The sequence below is a fragment of the Opisthocomus hoazin genome, chromosome 2 (genome assembly GCF_030867145.1).
Source record: "Opisthocomus hoazin isolate bOpiHoa1 chromosome 2, bOpiHoa1.hap1, whole genome shotgun sequence".
NCBI classification, from domain to species: Eukaryota; Metazoa; Chordata; class Aves; order Opisthocomiformes; family Opisthocomidae; genus Opisthocomus; species Opisthocomus hoazin.
Window position 1 is genome coordinate 52,838,103 of NC_134415.1, and position 23,929 is coordinate 52,862,031.

Sequence of the window (23,929 nt, forward strand, 5' to 3'; positions counted from 1 at the left end):
AGGGAAGCAAAAACAGTGTTACTTACAGAACATTAATTTGTTGTCTTCCTCTTAAATACAGCTTGAATAGCTGGAATGCAGTATTGCTCTAATCTTGCAACAGATGTTGGTAGGAGCTTTCTTAATGTCCTTTCACTGAGGGTGTTCAGACTACAGGTCAAGGATAAGACCACTTTTTTTAAATGTGTAAGGATGTGATATCGTGTGCTGAGGGGCAGGGCTAGCTAACCTCTCTTGGCATCTCCAGGAAACTTCCCAGCTCTGCTGGGGGAGCTGCACACAGAAAAGGAAACAGTTACTCCTCCACGGTGAGTAACCCTGTTTTCTCCTTGTTCACATTCTGACTATTGTCTCTTAATCTCTTATGTCAAAGTAGGTTGATGCAGCCCTTGATCTAGTCTTTAACATGGGACAGGGTGTTTTCACAATTAGAAAAAGTTCCTCTGCAATTGGTTCAGTGGAGTGATGATAAAAGCTATTTGATTCTGAACAGCTCTGTCTGATTGCCAAACTGTACTTAGATACTGAGCAGTATGTACACAGAGACTTGAATAAAGTGTTCTGTAGAGTGTCTGGAAGTTGAAAAACATAGTGCATCAGTTTTCTCAAATAGATGCTTTAGTTTTTGTACTGTGACAAATAAGGGAATGAATTCTTCAAAGTTCTGTTTAATTGGGTTTGTATTCCGGCTACAATTTTGGATGCTCTTTGTTCGTAAATTTTCTTGGCAATTTGCATTGAAAAGTGTTGTTACAGAATGAAGCACAGTATTTTTTATACATTGCATGAAGCATTGTCGTGAGAGTCTTGCTATCGGTATTGACTGAAGTTGAGAAAAACATTTTGTGCCTCTTCCTTTTGTGTGTCTGAACTAAAACATTTAGTTTTCTCTGGCTCAGCGGCTGACACCTATAATGCTGAACTAGCATGGATCTTAGTTTGTGGGCCAGCTATAAAACTGTTGCATTTTGAACATAGTATCTTCATCCTGTTAGTAACCATGTTGAAATAAATGGTTCTTGTTTGTGGAGTGATCTTACGGTGAGTGTAAGGACTACACCAGGCTACTTCTTGATTACTGGATGCTCTGTGTTGAGTTGTTACTCCAGGTTTGCTCAGGAACCTGAATTCAAGAGAGGGCTTGGAGTGTTGTTTTTCCTTGGTTTTAAATATTAGAGATTTGGTTTGGAACTTGGCTAGCTGGCAGAGAACAGTTGAACACGTTTTGCTGCGAGTGGGAAAGAAGCATGAAGACTTGTAATCTTTCTGTAGTCTACCTGAGGGAAAACTTGGAAATTGCACTTCAGTTTTCCTTGCCTCATACATAGGAAAGCCTTAGGTGAACTTAATTTGTGTATTTATATCAGAGGAAACTGTTTAAGGGTAAAATACATTAAAATACTGTAGAAAAAATTACTGCTAAGAGTAAATTTACCTATCAACCTATCCAGCATACTGTACCAAAAAAAAAAAAGTAATTGTTTAATGTGTGGCTGTCTGAGATTTGTTGGATTTATCTGTTACCTTCTTTTTTAAAGAAATAATACTATTTGGGGTGGGAAGGTTCACTCTTCCCACTCCCCCACCCCCTGTTAATTGCAAAAATAATCCCTCTCTGTACCTTCCCAGCTGGAAAGATCTGATCTTGGAGAAATACATGGCAAACTTTCAAAGTCAATCATGTAGATGATTCTAAAAGGGCAAGCATGAGAAACCATAAAAAAATTGTATTTGTTTATATATTCAGGACCAAGGTACTGGATCGATGTTGGGTATTTTGGGAATTGTATTAGTTGTACCTTAAGCACCTATGCCAAGTTGTACCTTAAGCACCTATGCCACTGCTGAGTTGAGGGGGGGAGGAAGTGGGAAGACTTTTGGAATGACTTATTTTGAAGTTAACCTAGCACTACCGGAAATGCAACAAGGAAAATGAAATTAAGACCTCACTTCTTGATGTCTAAGTCAATTAAGAAAAAGATGTTTTAAGTTTGACTTTTGTTGGTGCAGATGTGACTGTCACAAGGGCTATGAAGTCAGTTTACCTAACTTTTGGTTGCAATTTTTTTTTCCTTCATCTAATCAGCACAATAATTTACCACTCATGTTTTAAAGTGTTCACTTTTACAGGAGAAACATGACCCTTATATATGGTTCTGACAGACAGAAGTTTGCCTGAAATATGAAAATTTATTTTAGTATCTCATAGCACGTACTCAGATACAGAATCTGTACTGTTTTCTGATGTGTTATTTTGTATTTGTAATCAGAGTAGATTCACATTTCTTCACTTAGCTTTGTTTATTCTGATTATACTGTCAATGCAATTTTGTGTGAGGATTATACGGATTACTTGCTGATACTATTTGTTTAATATCATACTCTGGTGTATTTTGTCCTTGAAAGCTTGAATTTGTCTACCTTAATGTTTTAGGTGTTGAGATTATAGGTTTAAGGGTCCTGCACCTGGGTAGGAAGAACCCCATGCAGCAGTACAGGCTCAGGGTGGACCTGCTGGGGAGCAGCTCTGCGGAGAGGGACCTGGGAGTGCTGGTGGACGACAGGTTAACCATGAGCCAGCAGTGTGCCCTGGCTGCCAAGAAGGCCAATGGCATCCTGGGGTGCATTAGGAAGAGTGTGGCCAGCAGGTCGAGGGAGGTTGTCCTTCCCCTCTCCTCTGCCCTAGTGAGGCCTCATCTGGAGTACTGTGTTCAGTTCTGGGCTCCCCAGTTCAAGAAAGATGAGGAGCTACTGGAGAGAGTCCAGCGGAGGGCTACGAGGATGATGAGGGGACTGGAGCATCTCTACTGTGAGATGAGGGAGCTGGGCTTGTTCAGCCTGAAGAAGAGAAGGCTGAGAGGGGACCTAATAAATGCTTATAAATATCTGAAGGGTGGGTGTCAGGAGGATGGGGCCAGACTCTTTTCAGTGGTGCCCAGCAACAGGACAAGGGGCAACGGGCACAAACTGAAGCATAGGAAGTTCTGTGTGAACATGAGGAAGACCTTCTTCCCTCTGAGGGTGACGGAGCCCTGGAACAGGCTGCCCAGGGAGGTTGTGGATTCTCCTTTTCTGGAGACATTCAAGACCTGCCTGGACAAGGTCCTGTGCAGCCTGCTGTAGGTGACCCTGCTTCGGCAGGAGGGTTGTACTAGATGACCCACAGAGGTCCCTTCCAACCCCGAACATTCTGTGATTCTGTGATATAACCAAAACAAAACCACAGGAAAAACCCCAAGTGTATCTTCTTATGTCTTTTAAATTCATTGGTGTGTGATAGCTGAGTCTATGTTTTTGTGCATGGTTGCATAAAAGCAAATCCACAAAGACTTAAGAATTCACTTTTAAAAAAATATTTTGAGAATATAATTTTGACCCAAATCCTGGAAGAAGCATGGCTTTATTTTTTGGTACTTTCATTAACAGTGAACTTCGTATAACAAGAAGTTGGACTTCTGTAGATAATAGGTATGTGACTTTATAAAGAAAGGACCAAAGTCGGAAAAGCTTCATCATCTTAACTTGTCAGGAAAGGATTCTGCCTTAGCATTCAAATTCGCTTGTTCCTCTTAGACTAGGACGACTAGGAGCTACGCTTGTTTTGATGAGTGTTCATAGATTTGACAACGAGACCAAATCTCTGGCTGTTTTAACAGAACTAATGAGGTTCTGTTCAATGAGAAATCAAGATTCTGGGTTCAAGGTGGTGTCCTTATGGTGTACTCATCTGTGAGAAACAGTCCAACCCATAGGTATGCTTGTTTTATAACTGTTAGAACTGAAGCATACTATTAGTAAATCCAAACATCTTTGGCACTACTGGCATGAAATTTGACTTGTTAAAATGAATTAAATGTCAATGAAATTCATGTAGTCAATGATTTCCACAATGTGTACTAATACTAGGGGTTTTTTTTCGTGCAGGGTCCCAAGTATGGTGTCTTTGGAAGAGACAAAACTGTACACTGGTGTTGAATATGGTAAGTAGATCCTCGTTCTGTTCAGACAGGTTGTAAGTGTTGTTTTCATTCTTTTTTTCCTGCTGTAAAAACAGTATGTTCTTTTTGAGACAAGAAGTTTGATTCTTCTCTTTATATTAAATGCACTTTTTTGGCCAACACAAATTCTTGTGTAGACACTGTTTCATCTTCAGCGATGGTATACAAGATATAAATCTGCTGCAATAATATGGCTGGGAATGGGAGCTCAGGTCCAACCCCAAGGTCAGAATGCTTGGGCCCCTGTGCTTCCAAGGTGCAGGAAGCAACACCCATCACCCCAGGACTGCACTTGAGAGACAGAAGGAATCAAGGCGTAACCTGCTGAAGGCTGTGACAGCTCCATTAGAGGAAGACTGCATTTTTCAAGCTTTATTGTTTGTATTCTTCACCATCTTCCAAGTGAAGATGGGCAATTTAAATAAGGAACTGAGGCATACAGTAACAGCTTATCAGACTATTAAATGGTTTTAGGTGCATTAATACTACTTCTGTAATCTTGTCCTTTAGTTTGCAGGTGGTGAGTTTGTAGCCATGTAACATGTAATGGAGAATGGGCTTTCATTTAGTGGTCTTTTGCAGCAGTTAAGATTATTCTGGTTTAAAACTTTACGAGGAGGTTGCTTGTATTATTGATCCTTCTTTTTTCTGCCTTTTGTGTTGTTTACATTGGGAACATCTGTTCCCCTCCATGTATTGAAGGGCTATAAAGTCCCTAGTGTTCTACTGGTTTGATCACCTGATGCGTAAAATCTGTATTCTGTTGACATTCTTTTTTACCCTACTTAATGTGTTACTCAGTTTTCATATGCTAAACAATCTGCCTCGGTCTGTGGTGAGAAATGAAGCCAGCTGTGAAGGCAGATAAAGCAGGGTATGTACCTATAAGAAACGTACTCTTGACTTGATAAACAGAAGAAAGTGTCCTTAGATACAATGAGATGTCTATGTCTACAATAGTCCATACTACCATTTCTGAATATTCTGCTCTGACTTTACACTGGTTTATTTATCTATAAATTGATTTTTATGCTATTGTATAGTAGAAAATTTTTAATTTTTTTGTAGATTTATCAAGAGATAATTATCGTGAAACAATTGCAAGGGTTACAAGGAAGTTGCTGCGTAAGTTTAACCACTCCTCTATTTAAAAAGTATTATGTTGTGCTTTTAAGTATAATTTTATAGATTAGAAACTTTTTTGTTTACTTTGTCTGTAATTATTAAATTTAAACTTTGTAGAAATAAAATTACTGATCATTTTTTAAGCTCTTTTCCTGATAATAATTTTATTCCAATTGCAGGCTATATACTTGATAATTCAGAAGATGACACCAAGTCTTTATTTCTAATAATAAAGGTATATTTATAATTTGTAATACTTAAGATTACTTGTTTTCCAAAATAATCACTTTGTCACCTTTTTCTTTCTACAGATTATTAGTGACGTTTTACAGTTCCAAGGGTCTCACAAGCACGAGTTTGATTCACGATGGAAAAGCTTTAACCTGGTGAAAAAATCAATGGAGAACAGGGTCAGTGATTTTGCTTTCTAAAACTTAGGTGAGGGATGGAAATAGTTGCTAGTGTTCAGAAAGACTTCCTTCATATTTTTCATACTGTAATAATCAGTTTTCATAATTTGGAAATCTAATTCCTTGATAAGAATACTGTTTTGCAGTTGTTTTGTACCATTATTTGGAAATCTTATGAGTAAATAGCTTAGCATTTCTGAATTGTAGTAACCCTCAACTTGTGTATATCTTTGGACCGGAGCCTGAGACTTAGCGTGATGCTCCATTCTGGTGCTTGTGAACTGAGAAATTTCTGTGACCACAACTTCCTTTGCTTACGGACTAATATACAAATAAAAAAAACTTTACCAGGGCAAAAAATCAAGATTGTCTGCCAGGAAGAATTTCTACATCAAATTTGCCTGTTTGTAGAAGAGAAAGCGTAAATGGGGATTTCAGTCAGTACAAATTGCTAATATTCATACTGAAATTTAAACCCAGTTTTGAAATCTAAACCCAGTTCTGTATTTGTTTACAGCTTCAAGGAAAGAAACAACATATCAGAGCCCTGCTGATAGACAGAGTTATGTTGCAGCATGAGGTAATACCTTCACTTAAATCTTCACTGATTGCTTCACTTGAAAAGCTGATTTGTTATGTTATCATTTAGCAAAAAATGCAGTAATCCTGCACTGGTCTTTGTCTTACGTGTGTGAAATGTAAAAACGATCCGTCCTTTATTTGTGTTTTCTGTGCAATTTAGCTGAGAACACTAACAATGGAAGGCTGTGAATATAAAACCTCCCACCAGGAGATGATCAGAGATCTTTTGTGTTTGTCCACGAGTTCATATGGTCAGGTAAGGAACAACCCCTTTTAAACTGAAATATATGTACTTTTTTGTTGATATCTTCAATTTAGGTTTTCGGGATCTTTGCTTTTCAATTTGTTTCCATGGCAATGTGAAATATTTATATATTTCATTTGCATTAGTTGCCAATTTTGGCATAGTTTTTGCTTTAAGCTCTGTCTTTGTCAAATAAAGAACTTAACTGGGTGGGGAGGCTGCCAACGTAGGTCAGAAATTTTAAATTTTTTGAGGGACCAAATTCTAGGCTTCTAAAAGCAATAATTCAATAAAAAATTAATAAAAATATTCCAGGTTGAGGTTTTTAGATGTGATATGACTCATTACGCTATTTGGAATGATAAGTCTACTTTTAGGAAGTAGCTATGATGGCATCCTAGTTCTTAAAAATAGACAAGTGTGTCGACAGTTGGATTCTGAACTCTGCCCAGTGGGAACTCCGTGTCTGTATATAAATTCAGATCCATCCACTATTTACAGGCTCTTCAGAGTTCTGCCAACTGCATCTGTTGTTCTAGCTGTTTGCTTTTCAAATGATCTTGAAAACACATTGACAATTTTTGGCAACATAAAGAATTTTCTTTAACTTTGTAGCTGTTCTCAAGTAAATGCTAGAAACAAGAAGTATAAACAACTGTGAGCAAGGGTGAGGAGAAGCATGCTAATTAGACCATACACAAATAATTTTGTTTCTGTGCACAAATATGTAAGCTCTGTGCACAAGTAACTGAAAAGGATAAGTATGTTATTTTTGTATAGTATATTTTTGGTTCAGAAGACTTTTTAGTAATGTTTCTCTTCCCACAGGTCAGAAGTAAAGCTCAGCAAGCATTCTTCACAGCTCTGGGAACGCACAATTTTTGTTGCAGAGATATCATTCCCTTGGTTTTGGAGTTCTTGCGTCCAGACCGGCAAGATGTCACTCAAAACCAATTTAAAGTACTGTCTCATTAACTTTGTTTCCTGTCTGTCTTTTGAAAATGTCTTTATAGAAGAATTTTTGATGGTGAAAGTGGGATTTGCTTGTTTATCAGCGTGACACTTGGTATTTTCATGGCATATAGCTTATGTGTGACTAGTGCAAGGAATTATTCGGGTTAGATCAGTTTTCAAGAGAAATTTTGTGTTTATGTTCCTTGTTTCATTGTGTGTTCAGGTATTATAAAAATGTATGTTAGCACCTATTTTTAAATTATGAAATGGAAGTTGAGAGTTTACCAAGGTGGTAAAACTCATGAAGCAGTTCTGTTAGCTGTAGCAGTATAAGAAAATAGCATGAACCAGACGAAAAGTTAATCACCCAAAAAAGTTATATTAAATCAGGTGGGTTTTGTTACGAACTGATGGGTAATTGCTGATGCTGTCAGGCCTGGAAATGGTGCTGACGCAGTGATGCCAGCATGCAAGCTATCCATCCAGGTGTTTGAAAGCATCATGCTGCCCTCCTTCCTTTGCACCCCCCTCAGTCCTCCTGGCCACAGAGGCAACTTGGGCTCTTGCTGTATGGTCAGAACAACAGCTATGGCTTATTGTCCTGCTCCAGCTGCCTGATAGGTACTATCATACAGCATGTGATTACATTGTTTGCGTATCTTACTAGCCCTTCTCTTGTTTGTTGATTACTATTATTTTCTGCCATCCTTGTACCTCCCTTTCTCCATCTCTGTCTCCTCCCAGATCAGCAACCCACGCTTAGTTACTTTTTCCCCAAATTGGACCCAGTTTTGCTACAGTTACAGCCTTTGCTACCATACCTGAATTTGGTATTTCTGATACTGCTACCAGGCAGTCTTAGCCTATATGATATTATGGATGTGGTTACCTAGGTAGTGTTCTGGTTAAGACTCTGCTCTCCAAAAGGTCCCCAAGACTTCCTTCTATTTGCCTGTGAAATTTGGCCAGTTCTCACATAACTCCCACTTAATCACCTGTGAAATGCAGCCTCCCTTTGCTTCGCTGTGTATAACTCTTGTCAGACAAGCTTCTCACACAGTCACCTGTCACGTTCTCCAGTTTCTTGTGCTGTGTCCAGTAGTTATCCACATCCTGTTCGGTCAGCATCATTTCAGGTGCCTAGCTAACAGCATTATGATCTCCCTGCAGCCCGAACATGAATAAGTTCACAGAAAGGCCAGGTGTGGTACTTAAGCATTTAATAATCTCCTGTGTAATGTAATTCAGAAATCAGCCATTCTGTGGATAAATGAATTGGTAGGGCTTCCAGTTTCATTAAATGGTTCTTTAGCATGAAAAGGATTCTGTGAAGAGTCTTCAGTATTTTGACAATGAGGCCACATAGCTGAATGTTTACGGCACATTTTGATGACTTGGTAACGTGAAGATTGATTTTTTTTTTTTTTTTTTTTTTTTTATTCTATGTGGGTGCATGTGTGTGTAGGTAGATATCACATATATATAACAACACTTTAAAAAGTTATTTTTGAAATTTGCAGGGTGCCTTATATTGTCTTCTTGGAAATCACAGTGGAGTATGTTTGGCAAATCTTCACGATTGGGATTGTATTGCACAGACGTGGCCAGCGATTGTTTCTTCTGGGCTTAGCAAAGCTATGTCCTTGGAAAAACCATCCATAGTTAGACTCTTTGATGACCTAGCAGAAAAAATCCATAGGCAGTATGAAACAATTGGATTGGACTTTGCAGTAAGTGACAGATTGCTTGGTCTTAATGTCTTGGATTCTGAGAGCATTTGGTCACATAAATGCTTGAGACTCATGTATATTATTTGACTTAGTGTTCTGATGTTGATCACATTCTGATGTCTGTTACAGAGGAATGTAGACGTCTATTTTTGAGACTGAAGTAATAGAGCTTCTTGCAGTACTACTGGAATTTGTAACTTTTTGCTAACCTCTAAGAAAGCCTGTTACAGAAAGGAAGTTTTTAAGTTGCCTTTCAGTTTTCATTAGTATGGGTCATGCTGATGAGGCATGAAGATGTGTGTTGGTAGTCATCAAATTAACATTGTCAGTATTTGTAGTGTTGTCCCACTGTGCTAACACACAGCACTCATTATACAACTGCCTTTTGCCTAATTAGAGGGATAAAAGGCATGGTACTTACTTTAAAGCATGAATGCCAGTTAATAAAAATCTTTTATAGACAGTTTTTATGCTTTAATGAACTATTGAAGTTTGTCTTTATCTTAAAATAGAATAAAACATTTACTTGGAGAAATAATTCTGCTGTGTGAACACAAAAGCTGTCCTCCCTGCTTCTTCATGCACTTTTCTATGTGGACAGGAGATTCTGCACTCTTCATATGATTCTGAACTCTTCTTATTTAGAAACAGACACAAACATAAAAACTTGTTTCTTCTCAGTCCTAAATCTTTGTGTTCTCTGTCAATAGGTTCCAGAGAAATGTGTTGAGGTAGCTGTTATGTTGCAAAAATCAGGACAAAGTTCAAACTTCACAGGCCTTTGTTCAGAAGAAATTCAGTTAGGAATTCAGCGACAGAAAGAAAAGAATGCTGAGGCTCTGCAGTAAGTTAAACTTCCCTTAACACTAGCTTGTGCTGCCTGATATTTACTGTACATTAATCTGAAATTGCTAACTAAATCTTAAGCTCGACAAATTCAGAATGTCCGAGAATTGTTCTGGTGTGCCTTCTCTCCTGACTTGGCAGCCTCTTTCCTCTGCACTCGTATTTCCTTCCTTCATCCTCCTCTTCTCTGTCCTCCCAGTTAGTGCTGTGTTTACTGCCTTGCCTTCACCCACCTTTTCATTGAGGAACTCTTACTGTTTTAAATGGTTCTCAGTAGCATCTGGTTGATAATTCTGTCTTTTTCCTTTAGAAACTATGACAATTTGGTCAACATGCTGCTGGACTGTGTGGAACAGAGAAATCTGTAAGTCTCCCTTTCTGTGCATGAGAATTGGTTAGACAGTGAATTGGAGGTGGCTACATGAATAAATGTCAATTGCATCAAGAAGTGCAGTTAGCGTGACCAGAATTGAGGAATATTTTTTCACCCTTGAATTAGACGTGCAAAAGCAGTTTGTCAGTAGCGGTCTTGCATTTAATGGATTTGGGCTAGCTTCTTGGAGAGTTTTTGTAACGGTGTCTGCAAGAATTTAATTTCTGGAGATCCTCATGCATTTGCATATTGATTCTGCTTACCCAAACAGGAAGATAAAGGCCAGTATAGGGGAATCTTGGCATTAGTGTCTCCTAGGTAAAGACATGAATGAGTCTGGAGATTTTCATTGGGACCTTGATTTGTTAATATAAGGTATCATCACATCTTGGAGTTTAGCTTTGCTTTTAATTAGTTTGACCTGTTATTTTTTTAGTATTTGTTTGTTGTGGGGAAGAAAGCTCTGGTTCTGTCTGCATAATACTGACATCTGAATAGATTTTAATTGGTAGCAAGATATTTGTATTTAAAAACTTAACAAGAATATCCCTATAGTTCTGTATTTGACATTGAAATGCCGAGATCAAAAGGCACTATTAACTGAGTATATTTGATTGCACTTGTGTCTTCCCACAACACTGGAATTTTAGCTAAATGACAGTTAAGCTCCTTGGCTATAGCAGTGGCATAGAATATTATTTAAGTTAGTTGAAACATATTTACATAATCTTAATCCGTATAAACATTTCTGTGCAAAAACAGTATGTGCAACTCTGCTACTTACTGTCTGTTTTGAATATTTATTTTATTTTTCTAGTCCCTGGAAGTTCGAGCACATAAGCATTGGTTTTCTGTCTCTGCTTCTGAGGGATGATAGGATACTGCCTGTCCGTGCCATAAAATTTTTTGTGCAGTGTCTCAACCATGATGCAATTGTAGTTCGTAAGGTAAAATAACATAATTATATCTATTTGTTCTGCAACTCATTAGATTTTAGATCGGATGTTTGTGGTGTCTTGCTGTGATAAAGCACAAAAATTGAGGTGTACGTCCCTCCTCACTCTTCCAGCCATGCATGTGTACGAAAGTTCCTAGTCCAAGTTCTGGCAGTGCTGTAGCTGTGACATATGATGTAAAGTTTGAAAACTGTGAAAATGTGGAACGTACCTATTCATTTTTATTTACTTCAGAATTTTGCAGAGTTTCTTTTGCAGATGTCTTTTTTCTATCTGCAGCTTATTGAAGGGAGCCATCTGTGTGTTATATTTGTACCTTTAATTCTGCTTGTTGCCTCAGTGAGGCTTGAAACCAACAGCCTTTTTTTCCTGAAAGTGATTAGTGGGCAGGTTTTTGTGGGCTATAAAGGTCACTCTTAAGCCATGTCTTGTATCCCCTGAAATGAGTGAGATTTATTACTTTATGGGCAGTATCAGCGCTGACAAAGTTCACTGTAATTTTCACTGGCTTTTTAGAGTCCTGAGTAGCTGGCTTAAAATGTGTCTGTAATGAGATGATTAGACACATCCTTCTGGAAGCAGGTGTATGGAATGGATACATTAATGCCCATTTCTTTCTTTCTTTTAGGTGGCCATCTCGGCTGTGGCTGGTATTCTTAAGCAGCTTAAGAGAACACACAAGAAAGTGCCCATCTGCCCTTATGAAATAAGTGGGTTTTATTTAATATAAGAAATGTCTTACATTTATTGTAAAATTTTTTAAAAGCATCTTTTCCTGGTTAAATTAAACATAGAATTGCAACCTTTTCATTTCTCTCTGGTTGTTAATGTCCTAAGCAAACAAAATAGGTAATAAAATAGTTCATTTTTCAATTTTATGTTTTTTCTCTTTTAAAGCAGTGTTATACGTGCAAGTGTATATTAAGCTATTCACTTACTTAAGTGAGTTAAGACTTCAGAGGTATGGTCATTCTTCTTCCAGAAAGCCTTATAATTTGTGAATAATTTGTATATCTCCTTTTTATTCTTTTTTAATAATTTCAAATGGGACATTTATATAAACTACTAAAGGAGTCTCTTCTGTTACTGTTTGTGTTACTTTTAGTCTCCTAGGGCAAGTATCTGTACAGATTTGATTGGGGTGAGGGAGACACAAAAGCTTTTTAGAATCTTTTATTAGAAGTAAGTCACAACATTTGCTGGGACTGTTAATGAACAAGTTTGATAGAGCATAAATTCCTCTTTAACCAGGTGGAAACCCTAAGCCTTCCAGCATTCAGGCTGGTGACAGACCGGATAACCAGTGGCTGCACTATGACAGTCAGAGTTTACCAAAGACTAAGGAAGCTTGGGAGTCATGTTGTTTTGTGGAGAAAACACACTGGGGATACTATACCTGGCCTCAGTGAGTATCATTAAGTGTTAAGATAGACTTGTGAGAGTCAGCAGAAAAAACCCTGTGGGAAATTAAATAAAGTTTGTTAGGTTTAGTTTTTTAAATTGAAACAAAAAAATACAATTTATTTTGTGCTTTGTGCTCCTTGTTTGTTTTACCACTTCTGGGTGGTTGTGGGTGTGTGTGGTTGTTTTCTTAATTATTTTTTATTTTTTGTTTTGGGCCCCTCACCGCAAGAAAGACGTTGAGTTGCTGGATTGTGTCCAGAGAAGGGCAGTGAGGCTGGTGAGGGGTCTAGAGAACAAGTCTTATGGGGAGCAGCTGAGGGAACTGGGGCTGTTTAGTCTGGAGAAGAGGAGGCTGAGGGGGGACCTTATTGCTCTCTACAACTACCTGAAAGGAGGTTGTAGTGAGGTGAGTGTCAGTCTCTTCTAAGTAAGTAGTGATAGGATGAGAGGCAATGGCCTCAAGTTGTGTCAGGGGAGGTTTAGATTAGATAGTAGGAAAAATTTCTTTACTGGGAGAGTGGTCAGGCATTGGAACAGGCTGCCCAGGGAGGTGGCTGAGTCCCCATCCCTGGAGGTGTTCAAAAAACATATAGATGTGGCACTTTGGGATATGGTTTTGTAGGCGTGGTGGTGTTGGTTGGATGGTTGGACCTGATGACCTTAGAGGCCTTTTCTAACCTATGATTCTGTGATTCTCTTTGGATTTTGTGGATACTATAGGCACGTATTTCATATGGCTATTTAACTGCTGGTTTTAAAATGAAGTGTGCATGTTCGAAAACTATATAGTTGTGAAATCTGCAGAGTATTCTATCACTAATAATTCTGGATTGCTTGCTGTAGCAAAACCTTTAGAATAACAGGCTTAATTTTTTTAAAAAATTTTCGTGTAAGTTTTGCTCTTTTGGAGTTGATGATAAATCCTATTTAATATAGGGAATACATAAAATAATATGCTTTATTTTACTTTGAAAAATGTTACTATATTTTTATATTTTTTTAATTTTCAGAACTATGACAGTTTATGCTCCAGCTGAGCATCAACCAAAGCTTGGGCGAAGGAGACATGAGCTGACAGAAGTAAGGCTTTCAGTGTGTTTCAGTTTTGTGGGGTTTTTTAATACTACTTCTCTTCCTTTCTGTTTTTAATATTATCCACAGATTATTGTGGAGATAATGTGAAGATCAAATTCTCTTCTCTCTTTTAGCCTAAGTATTGCTTACCATTTAGAGAGTACTTACACAAAATGTGTGGAAGCAGATTTGTTTTGCTTGATCGCAAACCAAGGTGGATTTTGAACTCTACGCGGTTTCATGGCTGTGTGGATATAATCATGTTTTTAACAAGCAAAAAGTGATAACTATTCTGAAATCTAGATCCCCACAAGACATTTTTAATTATATTTTTCTACTGGATCTTCATACTTACTGTGTTATTATACAAGAAGAAATTAATATTTTAATGTATTGCAGCTTCCCTGTCAGCAATCGTGGAATAATTGTATTAATGACCACTTTCTTCTTCCCTTTCAAATCTTTATCAACATTTAGAACAAGGTAATTAGTGACAGTGGGAATGACTGCTTTGTAGGGTTTATACTAGTGAAAGGAAAGACAGTCCAAAGTCATTAATGAAAATAAAATCAGGAGTCTTGAAAACATTACCCAATATTCCCTATAAAGTGAGGGAGGAGTAGGATAACCCAGGCATGATTTTTGCCAAAAATAGAATTAAAATGAAAAATGGGACTTGGAAAGAGTGGGATATCAGAATCAAGCACCTCAAAGCTAATCTCTTTTTTCTTTTTTCTGTTACAGGCAGAACAAATTATATATGATCACTTTTCTGATCCCAAGTTTGTTGAGCAGTTAATTAAATTTTTGTCTTTAGAAGACAGAAAAGGAAAAGACAAATTTAATCCTCGTAGATTTTGCCTCTTCAAGGTAACTAGAGTTCAAGAACTAAATTGCTTCCATTTTGTAGATAATTATCAAAGCATGGGAAAGCCACAGACTACTTGACTTATACCCCACTGTTGCAAAATGTTGATTTTTAAAGGTATACTGCTGTGATTAATCCTGTTAATCCTCTCTTCTGATTAACTGCTTAGGGAAGCAGAGTAATATAAAAGTATGTAAGACACTTGTGTATAATTCTGTTGCAAAAGCAAAGTAATTTCACTTTCTGCATATTGAGATCTCAAGTGCTTTCTGATCTTATGTTCTTCTTACAAAGACAGTGGTTTAGATGGATAATTACTGAAGACACTTTCACATCTTGTTTTACAGGGCCTTTTCAGAAACTTTGATGATGCCTTCTTGCCAGTTCTTCAGCCCCATTTAGAACAACTTGTGGCAGACTCCCATGAAAGCACCCAGAGATGCGTAGCTGAAATTATAGCCGGCTTAATAAGAGGTTCTAAACACTGGACATTTGAGAAGGTGCTGATGTAGTATTTTTGAGTGATTCATGGAAGTTAAGGAATAAGTTTGAATTATTAATCAAATTAAACGTATGAAATTGAGGGCTTTTAATATATCACCAATGTCCAAGAAAGGACTGGAAAGCGTTGCAACACTTAGTGCTTCATTGCGCAACTTTGAGCACAATTCATAGCTTGATTTGGTGCCTATATAATACTAGGAGTTAGTAAAATGCTTCAAGATTAAAGCTAAGAACAGGTTTTTGTTAGGGAGTTAGCAAAGTTGAGAAGGTTTGTAATTTCCACTTGGCATAAGTGCATATGTCCACCTCGGACTATTATGTCTCTATGTAGTTTAGACATAGCTGTCTAGATTATCTTTAAATGAATTTCTATACGGAAAAATAATTCTGGGAGAATCAGTTCCTTAATAAAAAAATTTAAAAGTAATTTTAAAACTGGGGGGAAGTCCTTGGAGTGTGCAACACTGCTGTCCTACCAAAAGCAAAGTGTATGCAGTACAATTGTACTTAAATCACCATGAAAATGGTGCATACATAGTCCACAGTATTTCTAAAGACCCTGTAGATAAAATTTAAATGATTCTTGAAATCTTGTCTCTGATAGTATTGATTTCCTTTTGTAAATATCACACTGTAGCTGCTTTCAGAATCGGTATTGTTTTTCCATTATTTGAAAAGATGGAAGGATTTGGGTTTACAGAGGTTAGACAGCCATTTTGTCCTTAAATAGACAAATCTTGTCTTTTGCCTTTTTGATGAGCAGGTGGAAAAACTTTGGAAGCTTCTCTGTCCATTGCTTCGAACAGCTTTGTCCAACATTACAGTGGAAACATATAATGATTGGGGCACATGCATAGCAACCTCCTGTGTAAGTAAAGGGGTACTTACTTTTAGTCTTGTAAAGCTATACCCAGATGGTCAAGTTTTACAGATAATATGCAAGTAAGAGCTTTATGAACAGAGATATTTGGGTATATGTTATCAGCTAAAACTGAGAACTGTGAATACAGTATAAAAATAATACCCATTTTAAAATCTCATAGCTTTTTTGGAAATTTTGTTCTCTTCTGCCCTTTGCAGACAAATGCAACACTTTAGAAAGAAAATAAAGCCTTAGTTTTCTTTTTAAGTATTTTGCAAGAGCTGTATAAGGTTAGTGGGTGGTGTTAATGTGTATGCTTGCTATGTGTTCAGTTTTTGTGGGAGTTCTTGAACTGAAATTACACATTTATTCTTGCTTTAGAAGTGTGCAGCTTAGCATTATGCTGTGAAAACTAAGTCTTAAGTTGTCTTCTAACGTACAGTAAGATTTCTATACACTGTGGTGGACTGGGAGTTGTGGTGTCTAAGAGGCAGGGTAAATGATAAGCCACAAATATCTTGGATCAGTAATTCTTTGAAATCACTCAGCAAAATTCAATGTAGTTTGTCAGCCAGAATCCTGGCAATTAATTAGCAAAATTCAGACATGATTATTCTTATACGTCAAAAATGAAGCTAAAATTCCTTCTATTCTTGTGATTGTATTTACCAAATAATTAAAACTGTGTGTGGTTTCATTGGGTTTTCCTCCTATCGAGATTTGTTGTGTAAAGATATTTAGCTTTGCACTTGCTTCATAAAATAAACCCAAGGGATGCAAAGAAAATCCCTGTTGAAACTTTCCTTGTTTATACAGTATTTGCATTTTAAAAATCCCTAATTTGCTTATATCTCTGATACCCGTTTATTTTCAGGAGAGCAGAGATCCTAGGAAACTGCACTGGTTATTTGAATTGCTGTTGGAATCTCCATTGAGTGGTGAAGGGGGATCATTTGTAGATGCATGGTAAAATTAATTTTAACTGTTTTCCTTCTTTATTGAGCTACAATAAATAAAGCATGGATGGATAAAATGTATTTAGAGCATGTTGTGCCAGCTAGCTTGTAGAAGCAGGGAACAGAAGTGCTCTGTTCCAGTTGGCTTTCCCAACGCAATGGCAGTTTCTTCATTAGTTTTTTAATGTAATTAAATCTAGTTAACAGATTGTGAAAGTTTAGAACTGGCAGAGCAGCAATACTGTTGTTTCTTTCTGTAATTTTTACCCATCTTTGCATGCAATTCACACAGAGACACTTTTATGCTTTGACACACACATAACATTCCAGAACAAGGCTTGGAGGGGACTGGGGAAGGGAAGAACAATTTTGCATGACTAAAGATAAGCTGTTGTGATTCCTAGCCGACTGTATGTACTGCAAGGTGGCCTTGCACAGCAAGAGTGGAGAGTACCGGAGCTGTTGCATAGACTGCTGAAGTACTTAGAACCTAAACTCACGCAGGTTTACAAAAACGTCCGAGAGAGAATAGGAAGGTCAGTGTTTTCTTGTACAGCTCTTGGGTTTTTTTCTCTTGATTTTATTTGGGTAATTGAATGTCTAAATAATTACACTGAAGTGGTGTCTGCTTATGTCTGTCTTAGTACTGGTAATAGAAATCAGGTAAATTATTGTTAACTGACTTGCTTCAGAAACTTCAGATGACTTCTCTAAATTTTGGCTTTTATTGTATATGGCCTGTTATGTTTATGTGTGATATCTCTAAAGCTCTTAAACGCCAACAAACAAACAACACACACACACATACACCCCTGCAAAAAAATCCACCAAAAAAACACCCCACAACTCAAATTTACTGTGTGAAAGCCCTAATTAGCCATAAATGTACAGGGAATCCTTTAGATAGCATCTTACTGACTTAAAAACTAGTTGCAGATCTGTTTGGAGGAGGGGGGTGGTTTGTAGCTTAGTGACTACGCCTACTTGATTCAAATGTCTGCAAAGAGAGTATTGAAAAACATTTGGTTTTAAATAACTTTGAAGTGAAGAGGAAATTTTCTATAAGTATTAAACTTCAAAGCTCAACAAATTGATCTCGGATCACTTTTAGCTATGTTCAGTTGTCATACTAACTGTTTGTTCTTGCTTTCTTTGTTTTTTTTTTTAGTGTTTTGACCTACATATTCATGATAGATGTCTCCTTGCCAAATACTGCTGCAACTAAATCTCCTCGTGTCCATGAATTTACTACCCGGATACTTGAAAATCTTAAACCACTCATGGAAGCAGATGAAGAAATTCAGAATCATGTTATGGAAGAGAATGGAGTTGGTGAACAAGATGAGCGAACTCAGGGCATTAAACTCTTGAAAACTAGTGAGTTACTTAATGAGGTTAAGAAATAGGGGAGTATTTTAGGGCGTGATGACTGAGGTCTGCAAATCCAAAAGTTGCAGTACAAAATTACACCTCTCAGATTTATGCTGCAACAAGGTATATGTTATTTCAGGGTTGAGGTTTATAACGCCAGCTTTACAGGCTGAAACTACCAGTATAGGTCCACTCTAAGGTGTGAAAATCTCCCAGGCGAGTCTTGCAATAAATTTGGTCTATAATTTGTTTTGGGATCATTACTATTTTTTATCTTCTTAATCAGTGATCATTTCTTTCATAAAAACAGTTCTGAAGTGGTTGATGGCAAGTGCAGGGCGATCCTTCTCTACAGCTGTCACAGAACAACTCCAGCTTTTACCATTATTTTTCAAGGTATGTGCTTTAATTATGCTTTTTTAGTTGTGTTTGATTATAAAGGACTTCTGTATGTAAAGCAAAGTTATAAGGGACTTTTATTTAAAAAAGAAAACCAATAGTGGTGATGATAAACATGCATCCCGAGGAGGCCCAAATGGGATTTTTTTAAGCTTATGTGTGTTTACAGCTGGTGATCTAGCCTGTTAAATGGTTTCCTGACAGTAATGACTTGTAGGTGAATGCCCTGTAGATGCGTAATTTGGGGGGTGAAAAGTTTCATTCATAGAATCATAGAATGGTTTGGGTTGGAAGGGACCTTAAAGATCATCTGGTTCCAACCCCCCTGCCATGAGTGGGGACATATTCCACTAGACCAGGTTGCTCAGAGCTCCATTCAACCTGGCCTTGAACAGTGCCAGGGAGGGGGCATCCACAGCTTCTCTGGGCAACCTGTTCCAGTGTTTCATCACCCTCATGATGAAGAATTTCTTCATAATATCTAACCTAAATCTACCCTCTTTTAGTATATCACGTGTTTATATAACACTTGTTTCCACTGCCCTGCTGTGTCCCGTATGCTGGCCTTTGATCTTGCACATTGGTGAGCTTATGAGGGGAGGGATGAAGGCGTGCATGGATCAAAGGTGAAGCTGAGGCTGAAGCAAGCAGGAAGGGCTTTGGAGTAGTGGCTGGGCTAAAGAGTGGAGATAGAAAATGTCTGGAAATGTGTGTGGATGAGGAAGAAGAAAATGAAGGATGTGTGGGTGTGAATGAACAGAGTGCATGATGAAGGTTGTTCTAACCTGACACAATGCTTTCTTTGTCTTCCCTGTACTTTCCCTTTGCACTGCGATACTTGCTCACCTAATCCTTTGCTTCTACTTTAGCACCTTGCCTTGCCCTCTCTTCTCATTCTCATCCCTCTCTCCTTTGTTAATCTGTTACAGTTCCCCTTCATTCCATGAGTGTATGTTGTTTCTGTTCTGATACTCATCTGTAGTTGTTTTCTTTTGTTCCATCATTATACAATTCTTTCTAAATGGTGGTACTTCTCTTGTTTTTCCTGGCATCTCTAATCCTTGTATGCTTTTGTCATTTAGTGCTACATATCTGAAATAATATCTATTTGCATACTCCAAAGCATATGTCTGTCTTCATGTAAACATCAGTCAGTTATCCAACAATAATGTATGTGACCACAGAATAAAGGTTCACTTATGTGAAAGTGAGCTTGAAATACTGGTAAAGCTTTGTCTCGGTTTTGGACCTACATCTAAAATACTAAATTGATTGGATTTGATACCAAAAGAATTGCAATGGAGAACCGAAGTCTTAACAGCACCCATTTAATCTTCCTTAAGAGCGTCAGATTAGACATACAGTTTAGATAAGTAATGTATGGTGCACAGAACAAGGATCTTATGATTCTAGTCACTTTTTTCCACAGCTTATTGCTGAGAATATTTTAACATTATGTTGATGGTTTTTTCTACTTAATCTTTCAGCATTGTATTGATTGTATTTTTCCTAGATAACTTTCCTTTCATGAGATTAAACTAGAAAGTTTCAGAATTTTGCTCTTAGCAATGCTTATTTACTAACACTAGCCTGTTTTTTTTCTCTTCCCCCACCCCGATCTCATTCTATAGATTGCACCAGTAGAAAATGACAATAGCTATGATGAGCTCAAAAGAGATGCTAAGATGTGTTTGTCATTAATGTCTCAGGGTTTGCTGTATCCTCAGCAAGTGCCTTTGGTACTTCAGGTGCTAAAACAAGTGAGTATGGGTCTAAGTAGATTAGTGTCTTGTTATCTGATGCATTCTGTGGGTTTTTTTTTAAAAGATTATACAGTAATTGTGATTTGAAGAGAATCAAATACTGATTTTCTTAGAGGTGAAATTGTTTATTATAAATGTTTTAAAACATTCTTAGAAACAGTAAATGTTTGGTTTTCTTTTTTTCCTACTTCCAGACATTTAAACAACTTGTGTCTTGGTCAGAAAATAAACAGTATTTCAATAAATTAAAGTTGGTTCAGTAGTAGATCAGTTTAAGCCAAACGTGTCTCCTCGGGAGCATAACAGTTCACAATCCAGTTTCAAAGTGAGTCATCATAAAGAAGTGTCCTTGAATCTCTGCCTTTTTATAGTTTTACAGTATATTTATCAACACTGCAGCTTTCTGAAAAACAACACAAATTAAAATGCACTCTTGAATTGAGCTGCTTTCCCTTACGTTCTTCATTTCTCTCTCTCTCTCTTCCCCCCCCCCCCCCCCCCCCCAACTTGTAGACAGCAAGAAGCAATTCTTGGCATGCTAGGTATACCATATTAACCTACCTCCAGACCATGGTGTTCTACAATCTCTTTATCTTTCTCAACAATGAAGAAGCAGTCAGTGACATTAGATGGCTGGTTATAAGACTCCTGGAAGATGAACAGCTTGAGGCAAGTGATACCTTTTCTGAAATGCTTTGTTTCACATAACTCGTTTCTTGCCCGTGTCAAGTTTCATGAAAAATCTACTGGTTGTAAATTAATACAGCAAGTATTTCTAGCTTAGCATTCTTCCTATTTTGAAAATATAATTAGCTTTATAGGATTTATTTGTTTCATATACCATTCTTTCTTTTAATGTTCTGTTCCAGGAAAACAGCTGTTTAGAAAAGACTTCATCAGTGATTTTTAAAAGTTCTATTGTTCCTACTTTTTCAACAGAGTGGAATGTTGCTTTGTTTCATTCTTAGCTTAAGCACAGCTGAAATAGGGATATTATCGTTTTACTATAAATACTAGCATGGCTGTTGGTAGATGCATGCATAATAGGACAGAATTTGCCTAGCAGATGCTGTTACTGATGTTGGTGCATCATTCAAAAAGATAATAGTTTGTAAGCTTACTTGTCAGTCTGACAAGTTTTTGTACGTCTCTTGAGCTAGTGAAACTTCAGTATATACAAATGGAAGGAGACAAAATCCAAAATCTTGGCTGTAGTACATGCATATTTTTGAAGATCCAAGTATGCTCTTAGAAGTGCTATCAGGATCATAAGCTTGTTCTCAGGGCGGGGAAAGGTGCCTGATGTGAATTGTTGAGTCTTGTTTATCAGGCTTCCAAAAACTGGGGGAAAATCATGTAAGTATTTTATTCTGTGTCATTAATTTACAGAACTGAAGGCTTGTATTAAATAACGTGAATTTAGATATGTTTGATCATGTTCAAGCACAGTGAAGAATTGATAATGTTAATCTCCAGTCTGTCCCATTTACCCTGCACCATCATTTTTGCTGTTTTTTGTGCTGTTGACAAATACCAATGAAGTCCTCCTTTTGGGTGCTTTTTTCCTTTCCGAAAGAAGGAGAAGATTCTGAAGTGTGATACCCTTCTGCTAAAACAAAGAGCTTGGTTTGGGTCTTCATGGAGCTACATTTAAAACAGTAGTTATACCTGAGATGTGAAGCTTGCTTTTGTGAACAGTGAATTGGAAATAATTTGAATATACAAATTAAAATTTCTGGCTTAAAAGGTTTGATATTACATGCACTCTGTAAGTGCATGTAATATTTAAACAACAGCACTAAGACTGCTTGCCCAACCATGCCAATTTTATTCTTCAGATGAGCTCTGTCCTACCTTTCCTGTCACTATTTGTTACAGTTAACTGGAAAGCAACAGCTTCCAATCCTAGAGAAGTTTTCCCACACCAGTCAGAACACTTACCTCATAATCTCATGTCATTTTGAAAAATACCTTTTATTCACTTTAATACAATTTATCTAGTTGTTTTAAATGTACAAAATTATTCTTCTGCACTACAGAGATGCAAATCAAAAAAGCTTATCTATGGTTTATAACCACTTACAATCATGTTGTTACCATGGAAGCTTTCACTTTTCTTTGAAAAATAATCTTGTTCTTTCTTGATAATAATTGGCAAGATGCAATATCTTGCAGTGTAATTCCTATGTATTTGTTTAATGCTGGGTTTTTCAAATGGGAGTCCCTGACTTTAATTAGTATTTGGTGTCTTTACCCTGTAGAACTGAGCTTTTGGTTCTTGAATTTTAAGATACATTTTTGCTTATTTTGGTACAGAAGTGCCACACCTAATGATCCAGCCACCGTGTTCTTTGCTTTAATATATAGTTTGTACTTCTGATGATGCTAGAATAACCATTCTCCAACTTCTTGGTGATTTTATATTTTTTCATAAAGTCATTGCAACAAACCTTGGCAAATGACGATGCCAAATGCCCACACTGAATGTCAAATAGCAATGTGACTGCAATACAAACTGAACCTGGGTCGTAGGACAGTCTGGCTTGTATCGAACGCAGATTTCATGCATCCAACTTTCCAGCGCAGGTCTCGACAATTGAAGAAAGCTGTACTTAAATGGTATTGTGGGAAATTCTGCTTCTGAAAGTCAGAGGAGTCATGGAACTGGAGAACTATGAATGTGAAAGCTGATGTGACCCTGCAGCTGGTAAAGGGAAAAAGTACACAGTCCTGAAAAACGGCATCTTTGTGTACAGCAGTATAACCACCATTGAGTTACCACATCTAATTTCATGTCGTTTAGGCAGTTGGAGCTGCGGGAATGGTTTGAGTTTGGGAAAGCACGTTTTGCACTAAATAATTCTATTTACTCAGAAGTAGAGGAGAAGTGACAATTACTGTATTCAACTTGGAGTTATGGTTAAAGTGATAGCCTAGTTAATCTGAAAGCATCTTTCTCACAGTTTTCTCAGCCTTAATTTGATCTAGGAATCTATGTGGGTAGGTGCTTCATGTATTTGTATTAAATCAGTGTGCTGAATACATAGCACTCATGTCTTGAATAAGCATTTTTGATATTACACTTCAGTATTATGGTACTGGGAATATTTTCTCTTTGTATAAGCAGCCCCTTACAAGGAATGCGCTTAGGTTTTGCTTGTGTTGTTGAGTGTTTTTGTTCTAATATTGTTGCAGTTTTTAAGACCTTGGTCAGTCAATTCTGACAAAAAAACCCCACTAACTTGATTGAGAGAGTATTCCTCTGCTGTTCCTATGTAATTTTTGTATTCTGTAAGTCACCATGTGAGTGTGATAATCTGTAAATCATTTAGTGTCAGATGTTGTGATGAACGATAAACTTGGTAGTGTATGATTTTAAAGGCTTTGCTTCTAGATGCTCATTGCAGCAAAATGTTTCTTTTAGTTAGATTATTAATTTAGATGTGAAAGTGGTTTTAATACAGTGAATAGTGATGTAAATGAGTACAGTTCGCTTGGGAGCTTGCTCAC

The 23,929-nt window shown here is 37.3% G+C and overlaps 1 protein-coding gene across 1 annotated transcript in view; it reads left to right on the top strand.

Moving 5' to 3' along the window:
* PSME4 (proteasome activator subunit 4) overlaps positions 1–23,929 on the top strand; it is a 70,649-nt gene that overhangs the window by 40,522 nt on the left and 6,198 nt on the right. The window contains exons 21-43 of the mRNA XM_075413631.1: positions 3,925–3,980; positions 5,067–5,123; positions 5,303–5,358; positions 5,435–5,533; positions 6,051–6,113; positions 6,276–6,371; positions 7,188–7,319; positions 8,834–9,043; positions 9,754–9,887; positions 10,200–10,253; positions 11,080–11,209; positions 11,847–11,928; positions 12,470–12,623; positions 13,633–13,702; positions 14,441–14,566; positions 14,912–15,064; positions 15,832–15,936; positions 16,805–16,896; positions 17,291–17,422; positions 18,055–18,263; positions 18,568–18,653; positions 20,288–20,416; positions 20,933–21,088. Of these exons, the coding sequence (XP_075269746.1) occupies positions 3,925–3,980; positions 5,067–5,123; positions 5,303–5,358; positions 5,435–5,533; positions 6,051–6,113; positions 6,276–6,371; positions 7,188–7,319; positions 8,834–9,043; positions 9,754–9,887; positions 10,200–10,253; positions 11,080–11,209; positions 11,847–11,928; positions 12,470–12,623; positions 13,633–13,702; positions 14,441–14,566; positions 14,912–15,064; positions 15,832–15,936; positions 16,805–16,896; positions 17,291–17,422; positions 18,055–18,263; positions 18,568–18,653; positions 20,288–20,416; positions 20,933–21,088 (2,581 nt within the window). The remainder of the gene's footprint in view (positions 1–3,924; positions 3,981–5,066; positions 5,124–5,302; positions 5,359–5,434; positions 5,534–6,050; positions 6,114–6,275; positions 6,372–7,187; positions 7,320–8,833; positions 9,044–9,753; positions 9,888–10,199; positions 10,254–11,079; positions 11,210–11,846; positions 11,929–12,469; positions 12,624–13,632; positions 13,703–14,440; positions 14,567–14,911; positions 15,065–15,831; positions 15,937–16,804; positions 16,897–17,290; positions 17,423–18,054; positions 18,264–18,567; positions 18,654–20,287; positions 20,417–20,932; positions 21,089–23,929) is intronic.